Raw genomic sequence first — 18,875 nt, 5'->3', positions numbered from 1 at the left:
CATTGGTGGTTCTCCGAGTCTCACTGGTAATTCCGCTTCGGATGAAGATGAGTACGATTATATTTTTGAAGAGTATGAAGATTATGGAGACTCGGAGCTTTTGACAGAAATTATTTCGGGTCTACATTCTAAGAGGAGAAACTTTAGAATTGGAAATAAGGGACGCTTGAGAGGACTAGGATACAGACATTATTAATTTCCTTGAGTTTTCTCTTGATGTTATTTATTTTGTGTTAGTTTTTTTGGAACTTTTTGAGTTATCTTTGCGGTTATTTTTTGAACCCCTTTGATTTATGAGAGTGGGGGGCCTTGAACCCTCTCATACTTCTTGTAATTATGTTTTTTTGCTTTAATAAATTATTGGACTTAGCAAAAAAAAAAAAAAAACTCTCACCCGTGGTTGGCATTCAGCCCAGGACCCATCGCGGACCTTAGAGGGTTCAAAACTACCCGATCTAGGGTTTAGATTTAAAACTAACCGTCATGGGGGTAATGGTGGGGTGTGTAGCAGGGTCGGACACACAGTCACCCTCACTACAAGTACTGACAAGATAAGGGGTTACATAAGACAGTGAAACATTACCACGTCTCAACCTTTACACGTACTTTAAAAAACAAACTTCTTCTCATCTCATTGTGATCATCATCAAATCTGTTTTGGCACTTCTTTCAAAACCCAAGCTTCATCTTAACATTTCCCAATGTGATGATCTGATCAACAGCACTGACGCAAATAAATCCACATATTTATCAAGACATTTAGTCCATAACGGTGCTGCTGCCAGACTTGATTCAATACCTATCCATAAACCTTACTACTTGATAAAGAGAAGAGAGCAACAAAAACAAATCCATTACTAAAAAAAAAAATCCAGTAGAAGAAACTTTATCAAAAATGATGGGAAGTTTGAGCTCCAATGGTTCTTATGCACCTTCGAGAAAGGTAATGATGATGGGTTATGATGTGCCTGAGGGAATAGATATTAGGGGACGCTACACTGAGGAATATGCAAAGATATTAACTAAGGATGCACTAATGTTTGTTGCTGATCTGCAAAGAGAGTTTCGCAATCGAATTAAGTATGCTTTGGAGTGCAGGAAAGAAGCTCAGAGACGGTATAATGCTGGTGCGCTGCCGGGGTTTGATCCTGCTACGAGGTATATTAGGGAAGGGGAGTGGGTTTGTGCTTCTGTTCCACCAGCTGTTGCAGATCGGAAAGTTGAGATTACTGGGCCGACTGAGCGTAAGATGGTTATCAATGCACTCAACTCTGGTGCCAAAGTTTTCATGGTAAGGCAAAAAAACAAGAGATGTCGTTTGATTGTTTTTCTTTTTCTTGTGTGGCCGAACTTTTAAATTTTTCGAATCTGACTCAGATTCGTATGTCGACAGTTGAATACGTTTGCAATCTGAGTCAGAAACTTGATTTATTTAAGTTTAATCGGGGTTCTGTGAAATATTATAAAGGAACAAAGTTTTTAATTTTGTTGTCTGGTTAATTTATGACCATAGGCTGATTTCGAAGATGCATTATCGCCAACTTGGGAAAACCTAATGAAAGGTCAAGTGAACTTGAAAGACGCAGTAGAAGGAACCATAAGTTACCATGACCAAGCTAGAAACAGAGTATACAAGCTCAATGACCAAACTGCGAAACTCTTTGTTCGTCCACGAGGATGGCACCTTCCTGAGGCTCACATTCACATAGATGGTGAGCCTGCGACTGGTTGCCTTGTCGACTTCGGTCTCTACTTTTACCATAACTACAGAGCTTTCCGCCAGAACCAAGGCGCTGGTTTCGGTCCTTTCTTTTATCTCCCTAAAATGGAGCACTCAAAGTAAAATACCTACCCATCTCCTACAAGACTTGCAATTTTGACACTTAACTAATGTAAAAGGTCTACATATGTGATTGGCAGGGAAGCAAAGATATGGAACTGTGTATTTGAGAAGGCAGAAAAGATGGCAGGAATTGAGAGAGGAAGCATCAGAGCTACTGTACTGATTGAGACTCTTCCCGCTGCCTTTCAAATGGATGAAATCCTCTATGAATTGCGTGATCACTCAGTTGGGTTGAATTGTGGTAGATGGGATTATATTTTCAGTTATGTGAAGACCTTCCAGGGTCGCTCAGATCGTTTACTTCCTGATAGAGTTCAGGTTGGCATGGCTCAGCACTTTATGAGAAGTTACTCTGACCTTCTCATCCGGACATGTCATAGGCGTGGTGTTCATGCCATGGGCGGCATGGTAAGTCTGAAACTCCTCTTTGCACGCTGCGTAGTTATTAGAGATATGCTTAAAAGCACATCTGATATGTAAATTCTATTGTGATCCAACACAGGCAGCTCAAATACCAATTAGAGATGATCCAGAAGCAAATGAAGCAGCATCAGAGCTGGTGAGGAAAGACAAGCTCCGTGAGGTAAGAGCAGGTCACGATGGAACTTGGGCTGCCCACCCTGGACTTATCCCTGCAATTATGGATGTCTTTCAAAACAACATGGGAAGCATACCTAACCAGATCCAAAGCATGAGGAGAGAAGATGCAGTTGTAACTGAGGAAGACCTCATACAGAAGCCTAGAGGTGTCAGGACAATGGATGGCCTTCGCCTAAACACCAGAGTTGGAATCCAGTATGTGGCTGCATGGCTTACTGGAACGGGGTCAGTTCCTCTTTACAACCTGATGGAGGATGCTGCCACTGCAGAGATTAGCAGAGTTCAAAACTGGCAGTGGCTGAAGTACGGGGTAAGTTTGAATGGCGATGGGCTTGGAGTTCGCGTGACTAGAGAGCTCTTCGGTAGGGTAGTAGAAGAAGAGATGGCAAGGATCGAGAAAGAGGTCGGTGCACAAAAGTTCAAGCGTGGAATGTACAGGGAAGCTAGCAAGATATTCACTCGACAGTGCACTGCAGCAATCCTTGATGATTTTCTGACTCTAGATGCTTATAACCAAATCGTTCAACATTACCCCAAGGTTTCCTCTAAGCTCTAAGCAAGTTCACCATCTAGAAGGCTACCAGAAGTTATTATGTTAACCAGGTTTCATCTTTTGTTGTTTCATCCATATGGGTCTATCTTGACTCATTTTCACCACTTTGAATAAGTAATAATCACCTCTTCTCATTGTTATACGGTTATCACAGGGGGAAGTTAATGTATTTGTCTTTTGTTTTCTTTCCATGTCTACTCTTCAGTGATTGTTGTAGGAACCCTAACTAGACAACTATCCACATATCAATTTCTCAGAAACTGGAGGCTAACATAACCGATGAGTTTTAGACCATAGAAAGTTCGCAAATATTGAGCTAGGAGAATTTCATGCAGAGTACGCCGTAATTATTGACAAAATTACAGATTATGAGTTTATATTGTAGATGAAATAACCAAGTCATGTATAAGATTCATGATTTCATTCCTTTCCTTCAAAGACAATTGGTGGTCAAGGCTTGAAGACGCTACCAGATGAGATTTGCACGAATCAAGTTTGACTACCGACAGTTAGGGTAATCAAGTGGCCAAAAAATGCTGTAGCAAATCCTAGCAGCCCACCTGCGATTACCTGTCATAAGATGGCAAGTTTAGACAAGTGGAAACATCAATTATGCTAAATTCGTTCACTGATAATAAATTTACAGATGTTTGTACTTGATATTTTATGGAGTGAAATATGTTATGCAAGATCTCAAATACGGCTAAATATGTGATATAAAACTAAGTAGGAGCAATTCATTTGATGTCTAGTCAAACCTGAGGAGGAGTGTGGCCAAGAAGTTCACGTAGTGGTCTGGTATCGGCCAGAGGATGTTCTTCCGGAAGTTCAAATACAATTTGATTCAATACCTGCAAAACACATGATATACGAACTGATTTTCTAGCAATTAAACAGATCAAGAAAAAAAAGCATCAGAGAGGAGGTGAGGGAGTGAGAGAGGGGGAGAGAGAGAGATCAAACCTCAGCTTGACGTCCAGCATGTAATCGAACACCAGATGCATCATACATCACCTGCCAAGGAATGTTTTACATAAGAAATCTCGAAAGTGGACTAAACATTGCATTAAAGATCCATTTCATAGAGAAAATCTTTTACTGTATTTCAGCGTTTGAGTGGTCACGCTATAACATAAGAAATAGAATGGACACTCAGTGTTATCCTTTACTTGGATAATTCAGTACAAAATGTTACTTAATTGAAGCATTTCCATGAACTTCATAACGGAATAAAGATGAACAAACTCAAAATTTCACTGCAGTGACTTGTGAAAATATAGATAACAAGAGTACTGAACAACATTACACTACTTAATATCCTATAGGAACTGTCTATACACACCATGCAGTAGGAAAACACGAGGAACCCCAAGGTATCAACAACGCACACAAGCACCAGAAAGATAAGTTCAAAGAACCAGACAATCATGTGACGGATACACATATAACTTCATAATTGCAAGTCATATATAAGATTTGAGTGAAAAATCTTACAACAGCTGCTAAGATCATTGCAGTGGCAAACAACGATCCTCCAAAGCCTTCATGAAATCCAATAGCCATAGCAAGTGCAGCAACTGTAGCAGAATGCGACGACGGCATCCCACCAGACCCAACAAGTTGCTTATAATCCCAACGTCTTTCTTTATACCTGCAGATCTATCAAAAAGTTCATAACTCTTAGGAGAAACTGGACGACCATAAACTATATTTCCTTGAAATTTATAAATAAATAAAACAAAAACACTTTGCAACTTAGCCAAATCATCCATAAATTGGCAAATACTAAAGGGAATGGCTAAATAATATTTGCGTCACATTTTCAAAACAAAGACAGCTACATCATGCGCGCATAAAATTTCAATCTCCCTATCACCATCAGTTATATAAACTCCCATTCTTCCATTAAGAAAGCTAGTGAGAGACGTCCTGTATGAATACATTCATTGCCATTGGTGTCATTGTTGATCTTGATAAAACCTGCATGTACCTTGTGTTTACCCATCTTTTCAACTATTGCTGGTAATTGATATCTTAAACAAGTCAAAATGCGGCTCACGTGCACAAGCTCAACCCTTAATTTGTCAGCAATAGTCCAAACAAGGAACAAATAAACTCAAATTCAAATCTAGTTACAAAAAAAATTAAGAATTTCTTAATTAGCAAAATTCACGAGTACCCCACAATATTTATTCCCCTAAATAATCATAAAAACAATGAAAGACATTTTTTTTAACAAATCGAAGCTCATCTTAAGAAAAGAGAAAGATTACCAGGTAGTGAAGACCTTAATAGATTGGGCTAGAGCAAAAGCGATTAAAGCTGAAATAAGAGGGTAATTGGTGAAAACTGAGGACGAAGAAGATGATGACGATGATGAAGCTGAAGAAGAAGAGGTTGAAAATGTATCATGGATCGTAGATGCTGCTGATGATGACATTGAAGATACTACTAATTCACTATCAGCCATCTCTGTATTTTCTCTTTTCTTGAAATCTCGAAAAGAAAAAGAATTTTTTTTTTCTTTTCTTTTTTTCAGATTGAACAAGATTGAGAGACAGACTGATTCTCTAACGAGAAACGACGAATTCGGTGGGAAAAGTTTGCATGTAATTGTGAATGTTTAGGGCAGCAAAAATGATTGTGAAGGTTGTCAAGGAACAGCTTCGGAAGCATTGGGTCTGTTTGTTTGCGTTGTGGGGGGAACTTTCCACATTTCCTAAAACTGAATATCCATTTGTTTCATCTTAGAATATGCTTAATATACTTATTTCGTCGACTCCCTCATAATAATTTATCTTTATTCATAGTCTTTGTATGTCCAGTTCACCACGGCACGGCATAAGAAGATCCATATTCTCTGGTGAGGGAAAAGAGCATCTTTCTTCCACCGTGGGAGGCCAAAAAGAAAAAGAAAATAAAAAACTACTGCAAATACAAAATCTGGCTAGATTGGGATTATTAGATTAATTGGGGAATACCTAATGAGACAAATTTCGGATCATTATGGAGTAAAACACAATACCCCTTAACCATTTATTTTCAAAATGGCTAATTTGTCCTTGCTTAATTAACACAAAAAATATGATTAAGTTAATTAGTTTAGTTAGTTAATTAGATGATTAAAATTCTGAAATTAGGTTTTATTTAGATTGAATTTATGGATTGTGAGTTATGATTTTTGGGGATTTTTTTTTTTTTGAGAAATTTTTTTATAATGAAAATGAAAGCACAATAGTCAAACATTTCTAAAAAAGGGAATTGCAAAAACTACCGAATTATTTCATAGTCAAAATTAAAGAAGAGATCAACACTTTCAGTTCTGAAAGTATGAAAAGTCGGCAGGATCGACAAATTAGGAAGATGCCGACTATAGGTAGCCGGCGGACTTGTAATAAATATAGATGCCGACTTTATTATTTTTGACACATATGAGATGTGTTGTAAATGCTTCACTAGTCCACATCTTATTATTTTCTCACCCTGCCGGCTTATGTATAGTCGGCATGTTATTAATTTATCACCATGCCGACGAGTATATAGTCGGCACTGAAGTAATATTGGAACAAAATGACCCTGGATTAGTCGGCATGATGTGCAGTTTACAACCTTGCCGACCTTTAGTTATACCAAACAGAAAACAGAATCTAGAAAGATGCAATCCACTGTAGGACACTTTCATAAAGAAAATTTTCATTCATACTTTTGAAAATCTCGTTCATCTCAAATCAATCTAATTCACTTTCATTGGCATCGCGATTAAATTTAACATGTGCAACAAACCTTTTAATCCCTAGGTGACCCTAATGGACGAGTTGTGTCTTATGAGGGTTTACATAGAGATCTACCCACAGAACTACACAAAAACCATCAATCTTCATTGGAGAAATTTTGTCGAATCATTAAATGATATATAGTCTGGGGAAATACTCTGGGATTTTTGACTTTGTGAATTCATAGATCAAATATGAATTTTTCTCCTTTTTCCTCCAAGTAGTGAATTTTTGTGACCCCCTCCTACACACACATGAAAATACACACACACATACTCACTCACACACCACACACACACACACATGGACGCACGCGCGCTCACATACATACACATATCCAAACTTACCTTATTACTATTCAAGTGGAAGATAAAACTGTTAGACTTTATGTTGGTTTAGCAACAAATCAGGCTTAGATTAAGTTAATCTATGATTAGTTCTAATCTAAACTGGATTAAGTATATGCCAGATTAAGGATAGATTAGAGTTAAACAATGAATTAAGATTAGCTTAAGGATATCTTAGATGTCATGATGACTAAGCATGACTCACCTAGTGAGGTGTCATCCCACTAATGATGGACAAGTTGGATGACACACAACTACTTAAGGAATGACTAAGCCCTCTGCTAGCCTCTTTCATGTATATCCAGAATTTTGTGATTTTCCATTAATCAAGCAAGAGGAAATACAAGTAGAAGCTAAGTTATTGAACAAATTCTGGATTCATGATGTTTTGTTTCCTTACTTCTAAACTTGTATAGTATTGTGCATCTAGCTGTTATGCTATCGTTATGATCATGTTCAGTTAGTTAATTGAGGGAATTGATTACACAGTAAGGTATTTACATGGTGTTTTCTTAGATTGATGAGTATGTTAATTACTAGGGTTTATACTGTTTTCAGCATAAGGGTTACCATAAAATTATATTTAAGTTTTGTTAGAGCATTGCTCGGTCGAACTCGCATGCGTTGCTATCTCAAGCATGTTTGTCAATGTTAGTGATCAAAACTATAAGTCTTGATTTCTATCCTATTATAGCTAAAGGTCTCGGACTAGGATAGAAAGTGTAGTTGAGCTCAAGACTCCATGGCAATCATCATACAAGACGAATGACTACTCAAGGAACTGGTGGAACTTCATCGACTAAAAGGTATGTGGAGACTTGAACTTATCTGTCACTCAAAATTCTATTTACTCTATCTCCTATTCTTGAGACAAAAGTCGTTTTGATATATAGACTTTCATTATACACATTTTCTATTTCGAGCCGAGTTTAACTCGCCTATCTATATCTCGAAATATCAGTTGGTAAGCTTTCGCTTTAGCCAAATTCATCTTTACCTAGTGACGAATATCATGTTATGTTTCAATCACTTTTGGAAATTGCTCTGACGAAAAATGGTCTGTGAATAACGACTATAAAACGTTCTCTGAGAATGTTTCAATCTTTGAAATGAGAGTTTAGATTACATAACCATTGGTACGATATAAGCATTGTTGTGGAAACACATATATGCATAAGTCCTTATTCCTTGAACCAAAGTTTGCGAACTTTGTTGATCAAGAGAAATAGAATTTGGCGTGAGCCAAGTCCGCGAACTGGCGGAAGTTCTCGACCCGAGAATTTCTGTTGGAGTTTGTGAACTCCTTCCGTGAGCCTAAGTCCGCAAACCCAGTCCGCGAACTTGAGTAGGTTATATCTAAAATCTGTTGTTCTTGAACTCATGTTTATATAAACTAAGGAATGCTTTTGCAAACCGTGGTTATAAAGTTCATGAACCGATTCGAGTGAATCAAACCGTTTTTGCTTCGATTGTGTCTTGTTTAGTACATAAGATCTAAGCAATTGAACAACTCTCTAACTAGTTCATTTGAGTCATTTGGACTAGTTATGGTGAAGAAGAATATGGTTGATATGAAAGTGATCATATGACTAACCATTTGGTTAACTATTGTTGAACCAACAAATGTTAATTTTTGGGAACGGTTACATAAACCTAAAATTGGACATTTCATTTGTATGTAACAAGCTAAGGTTTCGATCCAACGGTTGAGAAATATTAGCTTGAATCTAATCAGGATTTCATCTAACAGTGAATATGGAATACTTTGTTACCAAGCTAACATTGATTGCAAACCCTGATTTGAAAGACTATATAAGGGAGAACTCTAGCAACTGGGAAACCTAATCCCCACACCTTACGTGTGATACTAGTTGCATAAGCTAGAGTCGACTCTCCTTTAACCTTTGGTTTCTTCTTCTAAACCAGGTTAACGACTTAAAGACTTCATTGGGATTGTGATGCCAGACCGATACTACTTTTCTTGTATTTGTGTGATCTAATCTTGCATCTTCTATCGTACGAGTACAATTGTAATAATTGGCTTGAGATTTATATCTCTGATAGGCAAGATAGAAAAGTAATCACAAGAATGGTTATGTGGGTTTTAACTCAGGTGTTTTACTTCGTAAAATGGGATCTAAAACGAACTCTGAGTCTGATAATATTTCTTCAGTAGAAGGAATGAAAATTCCTTCGATTGAATTACCTGATGAACTATTTGAGAAAAGCTTAGATCCATGGCGTTTTTCTTTAATTGGTAGATTAAATTTACAGACGATCAAATTTGTTGATGCTGCAATAATTTTTAGAAATCAATGGAAATTAACTGGGGAATGTAAGTTAATTCAATTAGGTAAAGGTTTCTTTACCATCAAATTGGATAATGCTACAGACCGTAACTACATCAAGTCTCAAGTATGGGAAGTTACAAATCAAATTTTGAAAGTTAGAAATTGGGTGTATAATTTTCGACCTACCAGTCAAAGAACTTCTAAGGCTTTTGTTTGGGTGAGATTTCCAGGTTTAGGTCTTGAATTCTGGAGTGAATCAATTTTGTTCAAAATTTGTAAAGAAATAGGAACTCCAATTAAAATTGATGAGGTAACAGCTAAATGTGATGTTGGATATTATGCAAATGTCTTGGTTGAGGTAGATTTTGCTTCTTCAGTTCCAAACAAAGTATGGATTGGGACTAAATATGGGATTTTTTTTCAAGAGGTTTCCATTCCAGATTGTCCAAAATACTGCAGTAGCTGCAAAATGGTAGGTCACTTTATCACAGAATGTAGAGTAGAAAAAGCAAAAAGGAATGAAACTAATTCAGAAAACATAATTACTCCACAACAGCCTAAGAGTTCCTCAGAAATTCTTCAGCAGCCTAAATCAAGTTCAACAAACAATTTGAATGCTTTATCTTCAGCAATTGTCACTAGGTCATTGCCCTTTGATATTTGTGATACATCAGCAGATGACAATGAAGATTCTGTCATCCATACAATTCATGTTACTCCAACATTTCTAGTTTATCAAATTATTCACAATGCTACTACTGGGAGATTCAGTCCTCTTGAATGTGTTCAAGAAAATATTCTTGAAGATACTGTGGTTAATGAAGATAAGACAGCTGATGTTGTAGAAACTCCTCAAATCAAATTTGTAGATGGAAAGACAGGGACAGTCTCTGATGAAACTGTTAAGGTTACTTCATGGTCAAAAGTGGTTGAAAAGAAAGTGATTAATCCTACTTCTACTTCTTCCACTTCTCAACATTCTCCAGGTGCAGCTAAAGGTGGTAATCCAATTGTTACAAATAAGAAACATAATCTCAGACAAAATCATGGTAAGGGAGGTACCAAAAATCCTCCACCACCAAGATGAAGATCATATATTGGAATATTCGGGGCCTAAGAATACCTAGGGCTCAGAATAAACTAAGGTCTTTGGTGAATCAATTTAACCTATCTCTAGTTTGGGTTGCAGAACCAAAAATTTCTTGTAGTGCTTCTTTTTGCAATCAATTAAATCTCCCTGGAATGAAAAGTATGGTGATACATAATTCAACCTCATCTACAAAAGGTAATTTATGGTTATTCTGGAATGCTTCTTTATCTACTCCTCAAGTTATTTCAATGTCTATCCAAATGGTAACTGTCAGTATTGGTGAAGTATTAGTTTCTGGTGTTCATGCTCATGTTAAAAAGAGTCAAAGAAAGTTTTTATGGTCAGATATGGAAATCATTAGTTAGCTACAAAAACCATGGGTTGTTTTAGGTGATTTTAATGTTATAATTTCACCTGAAGAGAAATTTGGTGGTAAAGCTCCAAACAGAATTTCAATGATGGATTTTATTCATTGCCTTAATGAATGTAACTTAATTCAAGCTCCTAGTACAGGTCAGCAATACACCTGGTCCAATTGTCAACAAGGAACAAAAAGAATCCTATGTGTTCTAAATAGAGTTGTTTTCAATTCTTTATGGTTACAGAAGTATGGTGATTGGGGATATAAGGTTGGATTGAGGATAGTTTCAGATCATGCTCCTTTATTATGTGGTTTTGCAAGCATACCCAGACCAAAGAATGTTCCCTGGAAATTTCAGAAAATATGGATTGATCATCCATCATTCTTAAGTGAAGTGAAGAAAGTATGGACTGAGAATATTATTGGTGATCCATCTTTTATTTTCATGCAGAAGCTAAAAAAGCTAAAAAAAAGTTCTTAAGTGAATGGAATTGGAGTGTATTTGGTAATATTAATACAAAAATTAAGGAGGCAGAAGATAAAGTTCAAAAAGCAATGGAGTTATCTGATCAAAATCCCTTAAAATGAAGATCTTTTAGCCAACTTAGTAGCAGCGCAAAATGAACATGCAACAAGAGAAGTTCAAGCAAATACTCTTATGAGACTTAAATCAAGAGAAAAATAGATTAAAGATGGTTCTGCAAACACTGCATACTTCCATGCTAGAATGAAGATTAGAAAAGCAAGAAATACAATTAGTGAACTAGAAGATGCAAATGGAAATATTATTAGTGATCAATCTCAAATTGCAGATACTTTAGTCAAGCATTTTCAACAAAAATTTGAAGCTCAAGATGTTGATGTTTCTGAAGAATTGCTTGATGTTATTCCCTCAGTTATTACAGATGAAGACCAAGAAATGTTGGACTCCATTCCCACCACTGAAGAAATCAAGAAAATTGTTTTTGAAATGGACTCAGATAGTGCCCCTGGTCCAGATGGATTTCCTGGATCCTTTTATAAAAGTTGCTGGGATATAATTCAATTGGATTTAAAAGATGCCATTCAATTTTGTTGGAGAAGAAGATTTATCCCCAAAGGCCTGAATTCAAATTTCTTAACCCTCATTCCTAAATGTGCAGGTGCTAAGAAAGCAAGTCAATATAGACCAATTGGATTGAGTAATGTATTATTCAAAATTTTTACAAAGATAATTTCTGTCAGAATGAATGGAATCATGGAGAAGTTAATTTCATCACAACAGGCTGCTTATGTTAAAGGAAGAAGCATTCAAGAACAAATACTTCTAGCTTCAGAGATGGTAAATGAAATGAGGAAAAAGAGAAGAGGCGGTAATGTGGCTTTTAAACTGGACATATCACAGGCTTATGATTCTGTAAGTTGGACTTTTCTTCTTAAAGTTATGCACAAATATGGATTTTCATCATCTTGGTGTAATTGGTTGTTAACCATGTTTAAATCTGCAAAATTATCAGTAATGGTCAATGGAGGACCATGTGGCTTTTTCTCAATGCATAGGGGTCTTAAGCAGGGTGATCCATTATCCCCTATTTTATTTATTTTGATGGAAGATGTATTGAGTAGAAATATCACAAATTTGGTTAATACAGGGCAGATAACTTCAATGGTAGTTAGAAATGGAATATATCCAACACACTTATTTTTTGCTGATGATGTTTTCTTATTCTGTAATGGAGCTAAGAACACTTTGTTTTGTCTATTTAAGCTGATTGACAAATATCAACATAGCTCTAGCCAGATGATTAACAAAGCCAAAAGCAAGTGTTTCATTGATGGTACTAATTCAACCAGAATGCAATAAATTAGCAGCATAGTTGGTATGGATATATCTAATTTTCCTGATAAGTATCTTGGTATCATTCTAGCTCAGGAAGAGTAACTACTGAAATGGTCTGGCCAATAGTTCTTATGCTTCAGAGCAAACTTGCAGCTTGAAAAGGAAGATTATTATATTTTTATGATAGACTGATTCTTGTAAAAACAGTTTTGTGCAGCTACCCTCTTTACAATATGACAGTTTATAAATGGCCATCTTCAGTTATTAAGATATGTGAAAAACTAATAAGGAACTTTCTATGGTCAGGTGATGGAGAGGTTAGAAAGTACAAAACTTTATCTTGAAAGAAGATCTGTGTGCCATATATTGAAGGTGGCTTGGGTATTATAAGGCTAGAAGTTCTTAACAAAATTTTGCTGATGAAAATGATGTGGAAATTGGTATTCTCATCAGATGAATGGGCTCTGTTTTTTACAACTAAGTTCAAAGATAAATATGGTATATGGTTTTCAAAATGGAAATTATCATCAGTAAGAGCAGGTTTGCAATGGGCTTGGATTACTTTACAAGAAGACATCTCTTGGAAGATTGGAAATGGTGCTAGCATCTCAGTATGGTTTGATAACTGGTATGGATCATCCCCACTAATTAATGAAATTGGTTATACTGATTTTGTTCATAATAATATGCATTTGAAAGTTCAGGACTTAATCATTAATGATCAATGGAATATACATCCTCAGTTGCAGCACTTGTTACAGATTGATAACTTGCCTCATATTCATAGTGGAAATGATTCCATAATATGGAACCTACATAGTAGTGGAATGTTTAATAATGCAAAGGCAGTGGAGAAAATAAGACACAAGGAAGACAAGGTAGATTGGTCTTCTTATATATGGAGGAAATCTTTGCACCCAACTATTGCCAGCAACATTTGGAAGCTTCTACAAGGAGTTTATGTGAATGATGACATGAAAAGAAAACAAGGATATGAAATGCCTTATAGATGTTGTATCTGCAAATCAGAGCAGGATTTTATGGAGCATACACTGTGGCTTTGTGAATTCAGTGTTCAGGTTTGGAATTGGCTTGGCAATATGTTTCAATTTCCCAGGCCATACTCTTTTTCAGAAGTTTTTTCTGCAGCTAAACAACACAGTCCTATCATTGATGAAGTATGGATAATCTCTGCTTGTACTGTCATTAAGGAGTTGTGGTTTCAAAGAAACAGAGTTTTCTTTGAAGGAGGTGATGTTAATATTCATGGTTTCAAGCACAGGGTTATGAAGATTTTTCAAGATCATGGTGTCAGAATAAAAGGGGTCAGGTGGAACAATGACTATGAAAACCAAATTCTTAGTCAATTTAAAATTGATCTTAAGATTCCTTATTTTTTGTAATTTTTCTACCTTGTTTATTGTTTTATAATAACTTTTGTATTCTTTTAGTTTGTCAATAAATGAAAAAAAGGGTGATTCAGCAAAAAAAAAAAAAAGTAATCACAAACACTTCGTCTCATCGTTTTTGATTCCACAATATCTTTTTTCGCTGCGTCGATTAGGATTATTGTGAGGTGATTGATAATACTAGGCTGTTCTCCGGGAATATAAGTCCGGTTTATCAATTGGTTCCTGTTCACCTTAATTTATCAAAAGACGGAACAAAAATCGTAGGTATATTCGTGGGAGACGGATTTATCTATTACCGTAGACTTTTCTGTGTGATACAAATTTGTTTATTAAAGTCTTCGACTTTGGGTCGTAGAAACTCTTAGTTGTGGGTGAGATCAGCTAAGGGAATCAAGTACGTAGCATCTTTGCTGGGATCAGAGGTGTAGGAGCATAACTATACCTTGGATCAATGTGAGATTGATTGAGATTCAACTACAGTACAAACCGAAGTTAGTTTAGAGTAGGCTAGTGTCTGTAGCAGCTTAATACAGTGTGTGTTCAATCTGGAATAGGTCCCGAGGTTTTTCTGCATTTGCGGTTTCCTCGTTAACAAAATTCGGGTGTCTGTGTTATTTCTTTTCCGTATTACATTTGTTTATATAATTGAAATATCACAGGTTGTGCGTTGTTCAATCAATTAGAATATCCGACCTTTTGGTTGTTGATTTAAATTGATTGACACTTGGATATTGGTCTTTGGTACCATCCAAGTTATCTCTCTTTGATAAAGACTCGCATATTTCTATTTGCTTGAGTAAATATCAAATCGAGAGATTGAGATATAAACTCGTTGATATACTTTTTATCTAGATTGAGTCTGACTGTCTAGTTGATTCTCTAGAAAGTATATTGGAGTTTGTCCATACAGATTGCTAAGATAAATATTGGGTGTGGTTGTTGTACCCCCACTTTTTCAATTGGTATCAGAGCGGGAAAACACGTTCAAGATCTCAAGTCTGTGTTTGTAGCAATCTGACTCTATGGACAGAGGTGCTATCTCAATTAACGTACCACCAGTCTTCGGTGGCTATAATTACTTATGGTGGAAAAGTGGAATCCGAGATTTTCTTCAAGCACGTGATTTTCAATCATGGGTATATGTTTTTAATGGCCATAATGCTCCCGTCGTGGCAGTTGGGGATGTAAACGTTCCCAAGCCTATTGGTGAATACACCCCTGTCGAGATAAATGTTGCAAAGCAAAATTCCGACGGTTTGAATGCCATTATACATTCCATTACCCCGAATCTTCAGCACCATGTGTCAAATTGCACGAGGTCTAAAGATGCGTGGGATATCTTAGAAACTGTATTCGAAGGTAACTCCAGTGAAAAGGAAGCTAGGCTTCAAAACCTTAATTCCGATTGGGAAAACCTTCGTATGGAAGATGAAGAAACATTTGATGAGTTTAATCACAAAGTGTCTGAAATTGTTAATGCATCTTTTGCATTGGGTAAAACTATTCCTGAAAAGGACATTCTGATGAAAATTCTCAGATCGCTGCCATCTAGATACGAGTCTAAGAAGCATGCCATCGTTGATGGAAGTAACCGTGATATTCTCTCCAGAAATATGCTGGTTGGGAAGCTTAAGATATTTGATCACGAACATTCATCCAAAACTAAGAATGTTGCGTTCAAAGCACAAAAGGACACTAAATTACTTGATAAGAGTAAAAAAATGTATATCTCTGAAGATGAACAATCTGAGACAGATTCATCATATGAAGATCTTGACAAGTCAGTCTCGATGATCACAAGACAGTTTAGGAATCTTCTGTTGAAGAAAAGTAAACGGTTCTCCAGAGATAAGCCTAAAGCATCAGTTAAACCTCATAATCGTATTCCTCCTAAAAACAGGGAAACATATGAAACTGATGATGAGGATATTCCTCAGTGCTTTAAGTGTACGGGATTTGGTCATTTTGCAAACGAGTGCCCAAATCGTAGAAAATACACCGGGAACAAAGGTCTTGCTGCAACTCTTGATGAAATGTCTGACAACTATGATTCCAATGAAGACGAGAAATCAAGTGTTGCACTTTTTGGTGAAAATATTGATTTTGATAATTGTAGCAATACATAATCTCAATATTCTTTCAGAAGAGAACTCAACTAATCTGGAAGAAAAAATTGACCCATTTCTTGGAAACTCTGTTTGTAATGTTTCAGGTTCCACCATGTGTCTAGCTGCGTGCACATCTCAGAAGCCTGACTTTTATCCTAGTTTGACGTGCTCGTATTGTTCTCTAAAAGGTCATGAACTTTCAAGGTGTTACAAGTACAAACACCAATTGAGGCACGTCAACAAACTTCAACGAAGAGCAAATCAATAGCAAATAAGCTTAAACTTTCTCAGAAGACCGCTGAGGTATGTAGGATTTTATCTTCGTCTAAGAAGTTAGTTTCCAAGGATAAACCAAGACCATTAGAGAAGAGAGTATGGTCGATTCGTTTTGATAGACAGAGGTCTGTGGATTCCTTTCAAGAGGAAAATGGTGGACAAATTGTTGTTCACCGCAACACAACTTGATTGTGTTGTTTTGAAAATCTTGTCTCATGTGCCTGATCAAAAGAGACAATGATTTTGTACCTCTCAGGCTTTAGGAAAAGTTTTCTTTCTTCTTTTCTTAGTTTTTGTTCTTCCCTGTCTATCAATAAAGGAGGGTTATTATCGACAATTCTACTCTTTATAGGGTGGTGAGTTGGACATGTACGAACCTGTTTAAAGGTTTCAAAACCCTACATTCCCTTTTCCTTCCTCAAAACCTCTTTTTATCTCAAGACTACTTGTTAAGTTCAATTTGTGATTTCCTCTCACAAACCCATACGTATGGATACTCCAAGCATGATGTCTTCTGATGGGAAAGATGTTAATATGATTGTGAAGCCATCAATCATGAAGGGAAAAGAGAAATCTCCGCTATCTCATACCTTGAAAAGAAAAAGAAGGAATGTGAGGAAGCCAAGAGCCGTTCCTTCAAACTCTCAGAAGTTTTCTGGTGTTGTTGAAGAGTTGAAGGATATGAGAAAGGAGATTCAACAAATAAAGGCTTTTGTGTATAAGACTCATGAGATTCAGAAGGCCCTGGTTCGACAACATCAGCCGAGAAGGTTTATTGATATAAACTCCTACCTTAATGAACCTTATATCCCAATGGTTGTTGATGAAAAGGAGTTCGGGGATGATAAAGAATTCTTCAAAGGTCTTATTGCCTAGTAAATCTTCTATTTTATTATTTTTATTAGAAGAATAAATAGAGTTTGGAATATCCATTATTACACATAGCTATGTCCAACGTTTTCATCTTCACGTTTTTAGATTTATTGGTTTAAATTCTAAATTTGGTTGGAAGATGAATTTTGCAGTATTAATATTTATGGTTTTATATATTGCAATTGTTTATGGGACATGTGTGTTTGCGTCCGTGAACTATGATTGTCCCATACCTTGTCAAAAGTAAAGTCTTTCGTATGTCGATATGCATGTATTGATAAAAGAATGAATGGACTTTTGACGAATACAAAAGTTAAGCCTATATTATCAATTATTGATGGAAGATAGGTTAAAATCTTTTGTTTTTCAAGGATTATGTCTATTGTATGTCATTGTGCAAATGGAATAAATCCTTGTGTATTCCGCAATATTGATCTTCCCTGATCCATATTTTATGTATTATTGTGAGGCTCCGTAAAGTGTCTTATGTTGAGCATTGAACGACCAAGTTGATTATTCTTATGATTAGCTATGTTGTTGTTCCGTGAGGTACTTTATGTCGAGCATTTTCAACTAAATTAATCATCTTCTTTGGTTATTTATTTGTTGCTCCGTAAGTTTTCTTATGTCGAGCACGACCAATTAAATTGATTACTTTTGTGATTAGTTTGGTTGTGTATTTCGATTAGATTAATTATGGGTTCTCTTGTGATTAATCTAATTGTATGTTTTTGAGTCTCCATAAGTTCACTTATGTTGAGCATTTGTCGATTAAATTAATCATGGGTTCTCTTGTGGTTAGTTTAGTTGAATATTTTGGATTCAAATTCATACTTGGATGTGATTTATTATGTCCAAAAGAAATCCTTCTTTTCTTTCGAAATTAAGGTCGCTCTTGTTGTTCTTTCGGGAATGACATTTTATGGGGGAGAGTTCTTTTGAACTTGCGCTTAATTGCCAAATCTTTGTGGGGAGTGCGAGTGTGGAATATTATAGGGGTTATCTTGTATCTTTAAACTCCTTGATGAATGCATTTAGCTTCGGCTTTATGATTGCATCTAAATAAGATGATATACTTTTGCTTTCTTTTGGTCAAGAAATGTCTCTTTCGGAAGTTTCATTAGGATCCCGTTCTTGTACCTTTGCCAATTTTATTGACAAAAAGGGGGAGAATTAATATGTAGTTCACACTACAAATACATATGGTTTTCGGATCATTGTGTAAGGGGGAGTGGTTTCCATGTGAGATGGAGTATTGACTAAGAGGGAGTGATACATATCACCATAGTATTTTTGTTGAAGTTGTAATACAAATTGGATTTTGACGCTGTGTAATGATACTATGACATTGTATAACAATGATTGAGAACTATTGTTTTCTTGTTGTTATAGCTACGGATTTTCAACAACGATGGTGCTAAACTTACAACCTTTGGGATCATTGGAGTACTTGGAAGTGACGAAGATTTCGAGTAATGTTGAAGATTAGGCATGTGGAATAGGAGCTACAAAAGTTTATTTATTTATTT

At 36.1% G+C, this 18,875-nt stretch overlaps 2 protein-coding genes across 2 annotated transcripts; one reads left to right on the top strand and one right to left on the bottom strand.

Moving 5' to 3' along the window:
• Positions 1-627: 627 nt before the first annotated feature.
• On the top strand, positions 628-3,187 carry LOC113281538 (malate synthase, glyoxysomal-like). The gene is made up of 4 exons (XM_026530318.1): positions 628-1,291; positions 1,514-1,839; positions 1,921-2,251; positions 2,346-3,187. The coding sequence occupies exons 1-4, from the start codon at positions 896-898 to the stop codon at positions 2,997-2,999; spliced, it is 1,707 nt and encodes a 568-aa protein (XP_026386103.1). The 5' UTR covers positions 628-895; the 3' UTR covers positions 3,000-3,187.
• A 93-nt stretch (positions 3,188-3,280) lies between these two features.
• Positions 3,281-5,792, bottom strand: LOC113281539 (uncharacterized membrane protein YuiD-like). The gene is made up of 5 exons (XM_026530319.1): positions 5,270-5,792; positions 4,491-4,647; positions 3,960-4,010; positions 3,755-3,847; positions 3,281-3,566 (listed from the first exon to the last, which is right to left on the bottom strand). Exons 1-5 carry the CDS (start codon positions 5,464-5,466, stop codon positions 3,486-3,488), a joined length of 579 nt encoding a protein of 192 aa, XP_026386104.1. The 5' UTR covers positions 5,467-5,792; the 3' UTR covers positions 3,281-3,485.
• Between the last annotated feature and the right edge of the window lie 13,083 nt (positions 5,793-18,875).

The sequence above is a fragment of the Papaver somniferum genome, chromosome 5 (assembly GCF_003573695.1).
Source record: "Papaver somniferum cultivar HN1 chromosome 5, ASM357369v1, whole genome shotgun sequence".
NCBI lineage: Eukaryota > Viridiplantae > Streptophyta > Magnoliopsida > Ranunculales > Papaveraceae > Papaver > Papaver somniferum.
The sequence above is the reverse complement of the archived record's forward strand: the minus strand, read 5'-3'. Positions and strand labels throughout refer to the sequence as shown.